We start from the raw sequence: 13,448 nt of genomic DNA, 5'->3' as shown, positions 1-13,448 counted from the left end.
CGCGGTGGCGCGCCTACCGGTGCCATTATAGATGTCCTGTTGTGCAGCGCCGCACGCCGGCACAGTGCCAGTGTAGCACACTGTACAATATATTATTTATTCTGAATTTTTGTCATTGCTCTTCAGTTTTCATTTTCCGAGTGGACAACTTAGTAAAATAATTCACAATATTATAGCCAAGTACCTAATAGATAATACCTGTTGAAATAATATATTCGTTGTTTTATAAGTTGTATTACACATTTACAACGCATTATTATGGTTTTACCATACTATTGCTAACAGATTTTAATTTTCTGCATTTTATCTAAGATTCGACTTCGGAGTTACAATTATTCGTTTGCGACGATTGTGTAGATTCTAGATAATTCAAAATGCACATGAATGTGGATGCCGAATGCTGATATGATTCGAAATTCCGAGTATGGGGACTGCAATGCTGACATGTTGTTTCTGATTTAATTCAACGACGCCGACTCGCTGTAAACTATCGGTAATTTATTGTCATGTTTCTTTTACTTTTTAGTTTATAACCAACAATAATGAAGTCTCGAACAGTCGTACCACAAAATTGTACCGACTCGTCGTCGACCGGGGGATGGGGGCGGGTAAACCATACATTGGTAGTTGTGATTTGTGACGACAGCGCCACAACGGTCAACCATTATTACTCGTCTGGCGTCTGATTCCTCGTCGATGTGTTGTATATTTTAGACAAAAATAAATTAAATTAAATTTATCATGGTTTATAATTTACATTACCCAGAACGTTCATTTCCGTAATAAACCGTCCGTGCATATCGCTAATGGTGTTTTAATTTCTGTTTGCTTTGATTCTAGCTACCCGATGGTAACCGAACGCTGAGACGGCCACTCACAACCACTATAGTTGGTTAATGGTTAGAAATTTAGAATTGATTTCGGACCTTCTGTATAATCAGACCACAGAATAAATTATTCTGTGAACAGACATTGGTTCCGAACACAACCTGCCCTGGGGATGACCGTTTCCGCTCGATGTACCAACACTCAATTCTGAAACGTCCCAACCTTCAGTCTACTGATCAACCTACTGTCTTGAACCCGGGCTTTGGTTTTCTTGAAATTGTATTAAATCAACGACATTTCCATTAAGCTTTTGATGTTTCAGCATGCAAAACCGACACTAGGCTCATTGAGTTTCTGGTACGCGGCCTGACAACCCAGTACAGTTATACTGTGTGCTTGATCACAATCGACTTGCCATCCTTCACCAAGTGAGAAAATAGTAAGTTAACTTGTCTATCATAAGGTATAACTGATCTTGTATATACCAACTCCTATATCCAATCCACGACCTGCGGGTGCCCATCTGTGTTGAATTATTTCATAAAGCTAAGTACTGCTGCCAATTTGTCATCTGAGGTATATTAAAACTGAGATATAGTGTAAATACACCGCTGTGTACAATATGATAAATTATGATTATTATCGGTACACATTAATTGACTATTGACTTTCAAGAGGGCAATACCCAAAAAGTCATTTTATTTACAACTTTTGAGTACAAAATTACTCACAATTGATAATAACTCAACTCACATTTCACATCATAATATTTATCTAGTTATGTCATACATTTTTTTTCTGAGATGGGAGAGTATATGTTTTTTTTTTGGGGAGTTATACCCAAGGGGGGCCTTGGTCGTCACCCTCAATGGTTCAACTATTTAATGTCAGCACAATATACAGTGAAACCTGTATATAACGGACAGTCACGGGTCCAAAATAATTGTCCATTATAGACAGGTATCTGTTGTAGACAGGTTTCAATGTTTTAAAAATTAAAATTTTTACGTACATTTGTATTGTTTTATATTTTATAATATGTACATATTAGGTATAATCTTAATTAATATTATACATATATGTATTATACCAGTGGTGTAGCCAGGGGGAGGCTGAGGGGGCTGCAGCCCCCCCAAAATGTTAATCAAATTTAAAAATTATTTTAATGATCTATGGTATTCGATCAAAAACTGAACCACCGCTGTGTAAAAATTTGATCAGCCCCCCCCCCCCGAAAAAAAATTCTGGCTATGCATTACCATTATCAATTTTATATTACATACATACAATGACACATTATAAATGTATTATATGTACAAACTATTATTATTGTATAAATTTATTAATTATTTTTTAAAAAATGATTCTATTGATGTTTGTTTTTTGAACTTCGATTTGGGCATTTCCAACTTGTGATGGATAATTAATTCACTCAATTATGAAGATCCTTTTGTTTTAAATTTAAAGCTATACGCGGCACGGGAGGTGGCATCCCTAAGGAAAATATGTACAACTCTGACTGCGAAGCGATAGAAACTGAATAAAAACGTTTGATACTCTTGGTTATCATTTATACGTATTGAAATTTATATCTGGATATCTTGGACTGTATAAATTCAATAGGCAATTAGCGTCATCATAATCGGCAATAATGTAATTATCCGTGTTTTCACTGATGATCTAATTGCTTTCCTTATCGACACCGTTTCATAGTATGTATGTATGTATTTTTGTCCGTTATGAAATTGTTGGATTAAATATTAGTGTCCATAATAGAAGAAGTCTGTTATAGACAGTTAATATAAAGAAATACATTAGAATGCCTATCTTTTTGCCAGGACCTGCTCATTTTGTCCGTTAAGTCAGGTTTCACTGTATAACTAAAACATTATCGGACGTTCCAGAAGTCAAATAATTAATAATAAAAGCGATATACATGATTAAATATGTTTGGTGATGTATAATCAGTATTTTTTGAATATTGTGCTTGTTATCTTATGGCATTATGATTTGCACATTTGTAGTCCACTATCTTGCATCTAGTTAGACAGTTTTTGCAAATTAATAGATGTAACGCTGTCTGGACCTTTCCACATTCACAATATTTTGTGTCCTTATCAATTATTTCTCAGTTTTTCGGGTTCTCTCATTAGGTTGGCGGGCCTTAAATCAAACTATAGGATAGCATTCAGTTTTAATTGTAAACAAATATTTTCATCAATTGTTCAGATGTATATTATATTTTAAAAAAAAATACTTATCAAACAAATATGATTAACAAATTATGAGTTCAAATAAGATATTATATGTGCTTGGAATTAATAAAATTATTAAATATTTTGGTCTTTAGAATATTCTTAAATGGTTCCAATGAAAGACTACAAAAAAGTTAAAGTCACTGGTGATTCTGATGCTGTTACCAGGTACTTGCATATAACTAAAATCTTCATATTATTTTCTTCTGTTTTCTATTTAATAATGACATTTTATAAAATATTATTAATTAATTAATTTTTAATTTTATAGTGAATTACATGTTGAAAACACTATTGTAAATCCTGCATGGTATACAGTTGAAGATGATCATGTGTCTTTGGTATCTGAAAATGTTGAGAAAGTTATTAAGCTTGAAACTGATATGTTGGATGATTGTATGTGGGAAAGTAGAATCGAAATTACCAAAGATGTTTCAAACCAAAATAATGTGGAGTTACCCTTGGAATGTCAGGTAATATCCTTTTTAAATATGTTATTCTTGTTATACCTAGTTTATCACTTGTTTACACAAGACATATGCTATCTAGGTACCAAATTGTATTTAGAATATTATATATATTGTATTATATTTAATTTACATTTTATGCATTAATTATTGGAAGCATTTTATTGTTTTATTCACTTGAATATATCTTAACAATCAGTGGAGTTTTGGTAAAAATATTAAATGGTATGTCCTCATTTATGAACTTGATGCAGTGATACAAATATGGAATAAATAATGTGATTTTATGGGTTCAAAACTTATCGAATTGAACCCTTATAAAAGCAGCTAGCTAATAATTATTTTAGGCTCTTACATAATACATTTACAAATTCCCAAACTTTAACAAAAACACATTTTTTGTTCTCTATTTTTATTTTTCACAGGTCAGATTTGACATTTCATAACGTTTAACTTGATAATTCTAATCGCAATTCTTATTAACCTGTTTAAAAAAAACTACATTGATCACGGTCATGAACAATGATTAAACATACCAATACGACAATACATTATGTACTTAAACTTGGTATTAAATCCTAATATTTATTATATAGTTCTAACTTATAGATAATTAATAAATATCATATAACAATAAATAATAATACAGAATACGGATTGCTTAATCTGTTTGAGTTCTAAGTTATATTATGTACTATTTTCACAGGATTTATGTTAGTTCTCCAAATGGTAAATGGGTACGCCCCGTATACCTCTTTATACTCTCAAAAACCCCACTGTTAACCACTTTAAAGAAACAATCAGAAGTATCTTTTTCAGGAATTTTTATACTATCAGTAAATATATTATGTATGTAAACAATTCCAAATAAGCTTGACAAATTTGCGCAGCCCCAGAATGGTAGAACCACTGTGATTGGCTGTAGTAGTCAGCCGTGTTGACCCCAGTCAACGAGGATTGCACTTTCGAGAACCTCAAAGCATTTTTGTCGAGATTTTTTTCCAAACTTGTTTGAAATAGAAAATAGATATACACATTTGGTGGCAGATTGCATACAACTGTGCTTTATGAGTGGTAGATAGTATATGACAAGAATACCTTAAATACATGTACTTACATTTATTATTTTATTTATAAATACATTTTTTTTTCTTAGGATGTCCCGGATAATAATATTTACTTAAATCATGGAAATGCAAGTGATAAAATATTTCATTGTAATATTTGTGGAAAAAGCTTTGTTTTAAATTATCTTTTGAAAAATCACTTGGCCGAACACAAAAGACAAGTAAATCGTAATACTAATAAATGTAAATTTTGTGGAAAACGGTTTAAGTTAAAGTTTGGTTTGAATAGACACATTCAAAAACATCACAATTCCATGCATAAATCTAAGTATAGATCTAAGTTTACTGAACACAAAAATAGCCATGAAAAGGATCAAACTAACTTTGATACTATTCCGAATATAAAATTATGTAAATTAAACGGTGTTTGGGAAAGTAAAACAATTGAATTTAAATGCAACGTTTGTTTCCAAAAATGCTACAGTGAAAAGAATTTGGTCGAACATATGGAAACTCATGACAATTCTCAAATCCAATGTAATTATTGCTTAGATTATGTTTCAGTTTCTGAATTGAATAATCATATGGAAAATATTCATAATGAACATTTATTTAAATGTCAGAAGTGTAACCAACAATTTAAAAAACAACAACATTTGAATTGTCATTTAATTCATTGCTTAAGAAGTTCTCGTACAAAATCGATTAAAGTCTGTGGTGAATTCAGAGCTAATGAAAAAACTTGCACTGCTTGTGGAATTACATTTAATAATTCTATATCATTGACAAATCATACGACTTTTGGTTGTAAGCATTACACTTGTAAATATTGTGGACAATTCTTTAGTAAAAGAAATGTTTGGCTTAAACATATGCATGTTCACAAAAAAGTTACTCAAAATGCATTGTTGAAAGCAAGTACTGATGAAACATCTACAATAAGAGGATATAATCAAACTGAGGTTGTAAATGATTCTTCTTTTAATACAAACGGAAGACAATTATTATCCAGAGATGTTACAGGAAGAAATAGTTCAGATCATACCAGTTTAGTGAACAGTAATTCAACAGTTGTATCGACTGCTCCACATACCTATATTCCGAACAATGACATAATTTCAAATTCAGAGCCAACTGAAACCTTATCGAATAGCTTGGAAAAAAATAGTTCAAATCAATTACATACAGTATCTGATGAATCAACAATTAATACAGTTCCTCCTGTGACTCCTCCTGTCCGTGTAATACTGAGGCTCAGAACTCCAAATTCACAGCCAACTGAAACCTTATCGAATAGCTTGGAAAGAAATAGTTCAAATCAATTACGTACAGTATCTGATGAATCTACAATTAATACAGTTTCTCATGTGACTCCTCCTGTCCGTGCAATACCGAGGCCCATTATAATTAATCGAACTCCGGATACAACTGATGATTTAACCCGACTAGTGGACAGCGAATATTTTCCAACGCCCGTTCCGATGCACGTTCTCCAAGAGAGAATTTTAAATATGAAGCAAGAAAGATTCTTTCATAACACAGTCAGGGAACATTTTCAGCGCCAGATAAACATACGGCAAGCTCAAATAAACAGAGAGCGATCAGGTCTATCGCTTAGTGCATATTATGATTCATTAATAGCCCCCGAAAGCCCTATTATAGATTTTAATGCTCTTAATCTAGCTCTCAGGGGAAGAAATAGTTATAATCAAACTAATTTAGCCAACAGAAATCAATCAATGGCATCGGCTGCTTCACGTAACTCAATCTCAAACAATAATAGCCCTGTTATAAATATTAAGCAAGAAAACAACTTAAGTACAAATTCCAGGGGAACAAATAGTTCAGATCAAACTAATTTTGCCAACAGAAATGAATCAATTGTATCGGCTTCTTCACATAACTCAATGGCAAACAACAATAGCACTGTTATAAATATTAAGCAAGAAAAAAACTTGAGTACAAATGCCAGAGAAAGGAACAGTTCAGATCAAGTGGACCCAGTGAACAGCAATGAATCAATTGTATTGGCTGCTTCACATAACTCAATAGCAAACAGCAATAGCCCTGTTATTAATATTAAGCAAGAAAAAAACTTGAGTACAAATGCCAGAGAAAGGAACAGTTCAGATCAAGTGGACCCAGTGAACAGCAATGAATCAATGCCATCGGCTGCTTCACATAACTCAATCTCAAACAATAATAGCCCTGTTATAAATATTAAGCAAGAAAACAACTTGAGTACAAATTCCAGAGAAAGGAACCATTCAGATCAAGTGGATTCAGTAAACAGCAATGAATCAACTTTGGTAAATCAACCTCATGATTTTATGGCAAAACAAAACCCTACTAATATAGCTAATAATAATATTGCATCTACAGTTAGAGAAACACCTTATATCTGCATTAGAAAATTGCCTAATATTAAAAATAGATTTCGCAACAATGATTATGATCAGACATCACAAGACAATGTTATATTTATATGTAGAATTTGTAAAAATTCTCCATCTACAGATATACATTCATTTGCATTACACATGAGTGATCACAGTGAGTGTAATATGCATGAATGTATTGTGTGTGATAAAACATTTAACTCTGTAGTTCTTTGGACAAACCACATGACCTATCATCAACAGCAAATAGATTTAAATGTGCCAACAGTTCAGTTAAATCCTCTAGAAATTGAGTCTAATACATTAGAAGACCCTATTAATTCTGAAAACATGGAACCTCAAGTTCGTACAATCTTAAGAAATAGAAAATTGAAGTTATCTTTAACAGATGATTCGTATTCAGATACTACATCAAGGTTAAAAAGTGCCAAAAAAATGAAATGCAAATATGACTGTAGTACATGTAAAAAAGTATTTCCTTCCAAGAGCTCATTAAAAATTCATCTTACTGTTCATAATAAACCAAAATCATTTTCCTGTAGGTATTGTAATAAAATATTTTCTGGAAAAGGTCAACGTACAAATCATGAAAAATCCCACATCATCCCAGACAAACAGTTATTACAAAATAATGAGAATATTAAACTTGAACCAATTTTAATCCAAAACAGCATAAGTATTGAAGATAACAACACGACTGATTTTGAGACTATGTCAATAAAACATTCAAAAATAAATAAATCATCAATTAAGAAAAAAAATTTCTGTAATTTATGTAATAAGAAATTTCCTAAGCGTTGTTACTTTACAAATCATATGATAATAAAGCATAATTTAAATCCAAACACACCAAGACAACTTCCATCGATTGATTGTAACGAACCAATCATTCAGTCTGAAAACATTGAGTTAACTAATAATTATAAGAACAAATTATCAGTTCCAGTAAATAACAAAAATAACAATTTGAATAACTGTGTCAATAACAGCAATGAGAAGAAATCAACAGTTTGTATGTCTTGCAACAAACATTTTGCACATCTCGGTGCCTTGACCAATCACATGCGTGTTCATTATTATTTACCATACAAATGTCAATATTGCTTCAAGCAATTCAGTAAGAAACGTTCTCATATTATGCATGAAAAAAAACATGTATTAAAAAATGTAGTTATAAGTGCAACCAGTCAAAATAAAAACAATATAGTTATTGAGGTTAATGATGAACCACAAGTTGAACATTGTAATGATTCTGAGTTTGTTCATACTCAAGTTGATGACAATTCAACCGGTACACATTTTATGGACATAGAACATTTATGGTTTTCCTGTGATGTGTGTGAGGAAAAATTCTCTACTCCATTGCAATTGAATGTTCACCGAAATTCACATCCTGGAATTGTACCATTTGTATGTAAGATTTGTAATAGATCTTTTCAGTTTAAATTTCGATGGAATTGGCATTTAAAAGTCCACTACCAAAAACACAATTCAAATTCAAAAAGTAAGCAACAAACAAATAATTTAAAATCAAGCATTAGTAAACTAAAGGTTGAATCTATACATCATACAGATAAAATGAAATGTCGATATTGCAAAAAAGAATATAACTCTATATCTCAGTGGAAGAAACATATGACAATGAGCAAAGAATGCCGTCGCCATTGTAAAAGTAACCTTCCAGAGTTTACGTCAAATAAAACTACAAAGAATTCTTCCAAATTTGGTCGATACAGATGTAATATATGTGAGAAAACATATAGTACCACTTCCAATAGAAATATACATAAAAGAAATGTTCATAATGTGTTAGATACAACCAATTTGATTACCGATGATACCGTTTTACAAAAAGACAAACCAATGGACATAATTCAACAAAAACTTGCAATTAAGAAACGAAATAGAGGTAATCACACTAATGGCACTAAATGTGGATTATGTGGTAAAATATACAGTAATGTAGGTAATTTAAGTCGCCACATATCCATAATACACACTAAAACTTTTGAACCTATAACATGTAATGTTTGTGGAAGTACATTTAAACACAAATTTTCTTACCATGAACATTTAAAAAATAAACATAAACAATTATTTAAACATTATGTAGAAACAAACCCGACAAATAAAAAAACTGGCGGGCAAATTATGGAAGTAAATAAAAAAAATATTATGAAATACTTTTGCAAAATATGTAAAATGAAGTTTGCTGACAATATTACTTTACAAGAACATTCAAAAATACATACGTTAAATATGTATATGTGTAAAGACTGTGGTCAGCAGTTTGAGACAAATGTTACTCTAGGTAATCATATTTTGGAAAACCACAAATCCAATATTTCTACATCTACTATAAACGAACATGTTGAGAATTATGAGAGCCAAAATGCTGCTCCAGAATTAATTGATTATAAACGTAAACGTGTTCAGTGTAAACTTTGCTTGAAAGTCTTAAACACTCCAAAATATTTGAGATTGCACATGAGATTACACACTGGTGTCAAGCCATTCAAATGTATTAAATGTAACCAGGCTTTTAGATTTAAATCAAACCTAAGAGTCCATCAGAAAAAAGATACTTGTTGTATCCCTTAATTATATTTTACCTGTTTAAAAGTAGAATTTTAAGCTATTAAACACTATATTCTGATTTGTTATGTTATTTTAATCTTAATATAAATAATATGGAAGAAAGAATTAGAATGTATGTGAATTACTTGAATCTCACATTCGTGCTTTTCTACTTTAGTTTATCCTAAAATTTCCTGATACAATTAACTACTTTTATTGTTATAATTATTTAAAAAATGAAGTTTTTTCTGTTTTTTTTTTTTTGTCATTCATTGAATGTATTTAAGTATATATATATTATATATTAGAACAATATTTAAAGTATATATTTTTATTAAATTTTAAGTTTTATGATTTTTTTTTTCATTAATCATAACTTGTTTTGTATTACATTTGTATACATTGTCAACCAAGTAATTTATTCAAATTTTTAATGTATTGTGTTTTTTGCTGATTTAGGTTAATTTAATAACTAATTAATTTATGTTTTATTTTATAATGTAATAGCTAAGTAATTTTCATTTATTTATTTTATAATTTAAAATAAAATTGAACAATTAATATAATATAATATTGTATAACAAACATTTGTAATTTCAGTACATAAGTTTTAATTAAATATATGAATGTTTAAATATTTTTTGAGTTTACTATCAAAAAGTTACACATTATCAATATTAATTATGTTACTTACGAGAATCTAATACATATTAAGTTGTTGAGCTCTTATTGAGAGTGTTTATGCATTGATCGATGTTGCAATTTTAGTTTACCTTGTGTATTGTGCCACTGAGGTTTTTTAAATTATCTTTTTATTTATTTAAGCAGTAATGCCGGTAAACTTGACAATCAAATTGTTAGTTAATAAACTAATGGGTAATATACATTTTGAATGTATTTCCTTCAGATTTCTTAAACTCCAATATCAGTTGGACAACTAAGTTTGAATATGATTATTACATTATGTTTATGCAGGTAAAAATTTACCGCATGCTTGATTGACAACTTATAACATGGCCACATGGGTTCATATTATATTTATGAAGAAAATTCAACAATTTATATTTTATATGCATTATAAATAGGGTATATTAAAAATAAAAAAGTTGCTCTGCTGTATGGTAGGTCAATTGTACCTCAACAGGTGGGTATCACTTAAAAATATCATTATGTGCATAGTATATAATTATATATTTTAAAAGTTACAAGTATCCACAAAAAATATTTTTAAATTGCACTAAATAACTGGAATCATTTTGCTTTATTTCAATATCTAATTTTGTCCAAATTTGAACATAAAATATCTATTAAATAAAAAACAGTACAATTTTTAAATTTTTTGGTTACAGTATGAAATATTGAAATACTACTAAGAAACCGTGTTTTTTTTCAATCCTTAATTAAAAAAATTGAAGATCTTATACATTTTTAAGTACAAAATAATTTGTATTTCTATTAGATAAATGATGTTAAAATTTGAACTATAAATACTTAAAAAGCAAGCGACCTACCTACTGAATGAGGTACACTCGGCACCTATACTGTTAGCCTATACCTGCTTGCCCAATTTATATTTGTGGTTATGGTTGTTTACTTTTTTAATAGATTAAAATTAAACTAATTAATATTGTTTAAGGTTCTTGGCTTACGGTTTAAAATTAAATTATTATATAACAATTAATAATATTCAGATAGAGATCCGTAAAAATGTTTTGATACAGGATACTTGAATTTTATAATGTTCTAAAGAAGGGTAGAACGTTGAAGGTAATACAAGTATAAAGCGGAAATCATAAACAGCTCCAATGTTCCGTGAGTAGTGACGAATAAAGTTTCCTTGTCAGTTCTCACTGTGAATATTAGTCACTAATACAACTAAGTGAATTATAAATGGGATTATATTGACTGTTATTAGTTATTATGGAACTTACCCCTAAGCCCCGCTTCATGATGTCATGACTAGAGACTGGATTTATTTTCACTTAAAATCTTAAAAATAAGATGTTTCTATGCTCTTTAATTTCATCAAAATAATCTTTTATATGCAAAAATATTCATGTTCATGAAAATGTATTAAATACTGAAAAATTAATGAAAGTAGCAGTTTATAAAAATTATAAGATAGTTAAATTAATGGTAATTAAAAAAAAATATGTAACCTATAATATGGTGATATATTTGGTGTACCTAGTACCTATGTTGTTTAATTTACCTAATTTTAGATATGTGATTGTAGCACAATTACGTACCTGTAATTCAGATTTATGAATTCAAAAAAACATTAATAATATGTTTAAATAATAAAAATAAAAACACATTTTGTATATTGTTGAACAACAGAATAATAGTATGTATTAAAACAATTCAAACTTAAATAATTCAGCCTTATGAATTCAAAAAATAATAAGTAGAGAGGTAGAGGGGATTTCGGCATTATAATTTACCAAAACTTGACACCTAGTGCACTAGTAAGTAGTTAGTACACCTAACAATAATTATAAGTGCCACGTTCAACGCAGAAACTACCACCATGCTGCGTCTCTTCTTAAGAGGATGCATGTGTTGTCTCCGTCTTACAAGAGCGTAACATATCAAATTTTACCTTCTGCAGATCACGTTTAGCTCAGTTAGCTTAAAAATTAGAGTGGATTGACCTCTTATTAAAATTAAAGGTACGATTATTACGGAGGTCTTCTCGTGGGCTTTTTATTATATTTTAATTTTAAAGAGAGTTATGAGTATTTAAAAATTGTAAATTGTTTTTACAACTTAAAATACTCATAACTCTTTAAAATTAAAATATAGTGCACTAGACTTAGGTGGTTTGCTCAGTCGGTTATCGACTTACATCACGACTGATGACTGATACCTAGACAATCGACCTACACTGTTTCATACATTTTTACAAACGGAAAAGCACCGGAAAGACGACAGTTCGAATATCAATTTACAACAATAGAGTCGCATTGCTAGAAGCTGAAATTTTTAAACATTCCCGCCAAACCCCAAGCCTTATCACTTATCCTTATCACCTCCTCAAACTTTCGACTTAAACTTTTAAGACTCCAAAATCGGTACCCACTTTCAGCGAGTCAACGGGCCCCCGAGTTTCACTTACAGCTAGCATAAGATAAAAGGTCTAGAGAATAATTCAGTTTCAATTCAATGTTATGTTATTAATACCATGGCTAAATAGCCATGATTAATACCTTATCAATATTGCTTTGCGTCATTTCGTCATGATAGTATAATGAAAATATTTTTGCATTTTTTGTTATAAACCATTATATTTTTGTATGAAATATCCAAAATTAAATCCCTATATGGCAATATATTCCTAAGACATTTTTCTGCACCAAATATTCTGTAGCTTTGAAATATTATTTTTTTTGCTCTAGAAAAATATGTTGTGTATCAGTTCATAGGTAAATGAATCGTCGGGGAAGCTTATCCAATTGGAGCTGCAAACTCTCAATAAAAACACGAAAATTCGGTCTCTAGTCATAACCGTCCTTTGGTACAGGTATGGTTTGATTGGTCAACGGTCTAACTCACTCGCAATGAAATATAGAACTTAAGTTTAGCGAAACATTTAAAAGATTATAATAATGAACAACTATACCTATACATATATAGAATCAGGCATCAGCTAAGCATATAAGCTGAATGGCAAATATAATATCATTATATGGGCGCAATATAATAAATAATATTATTTTTGTGTTAAAGTTTCAATGATGTGAAAGTATTTTTTGTTAATCCACAAGAATAATAAAATACAAACCGACGGTGCGTATGATATCGCGTAGTAGGTACACACATAATAACACGAAATACACCTTCTCGGTTCTCAAT

General features: G+C 30.1%; 1 protein-coding gene across 3 annotated transcripts; it reads left to right on the top strand.

The window, feature by feature from the left end:
* The first annotated feature begins 121 nt into the window (after nt 1-121).
* Nucleotides 122-9,856, top strand: LOC111041002 (MATH and LRR domain-containing protein PFE0570w-like). 3 transcript variants are annotated; one of them, XM_022325132.1, is made up of 5 exons: nt 122-493; nt 841-1,267; nt 3,179-3,251; nt 3,355-3,556; nt 4,707-9,856. In XM_022325132.1, the coding sequence occupies exons 3-5, from the start codon at nt 3,190-3,192 to the stop codon at nt 9,615-9,617; spliced, it is 5,175 nt and encodes a 1,724-aa protein (XP_022180824.1). In that variant the 5' UTR covers nt 122-493; nt 841-1,267; nt 3,179-3,189; the 3' UTR covers nt 9,618-9,856. The 3 variants fall into 3 exon arrangements, with proteins under 3 accessions (XP_022180824.1, XP_022180823.1, XP_022180825.1); XM_022325131.1 differs by lacking the exon at nt 122-493 and adding an exon at nt 640-779; XM_022325133.1 differs by lacking the exon at nt 122-493 and having other exon boundaries at nt 640-1,267; nt 3,171-3,251.
* The last annotated feature ends 3,592 nt before the right edge of the window (nt 9,857-13,448 follow it).

The sequence above is a fragment of the Myzus persicae genome, unplaced genomic scaffold, assembly GCF_001856785.1.
Source record: "Myzus persicae strain clone G006 unplaced genomic scaffold, MPER_G0061.0, whole genome shotgun sequence".
NCBI lineage: Eukaryota > Metazoa > Arthropoda > Insecta > Hemiptera > Aphididae > Myzus > Myzus persicae.
The sequence above is the reverse complement of the archived record's forward strand: the minus strand, read 5'-3'. Positions and strand labels throughout refer to the sequence as shown.

Excerpts from the sequence above, each read along its gene's own strand:
- LOC111041002 (XM_022325132.1), top strand. The coding sequence starts at position 3,190 with ATGGTTCCAATGAAAGACTACAAAAAAGTTAAAGTCACTGGTGATTCT. Across the intron at positions 3,252-3,354 it reads GATTCTGATGCTGTTACCAG|TGAATTACATGTTGAAAACA; the intron begins GTACTTGCATAT and ends TTAATTTTATAG. Across the intron at positions 3,557-4,706 it reads AGTTACCCTTGGAATGTCAG|GATGTCCCGGATAATAATAT; the intron begins GTAATATCCTTT and ends TTTTTTTCTTAG.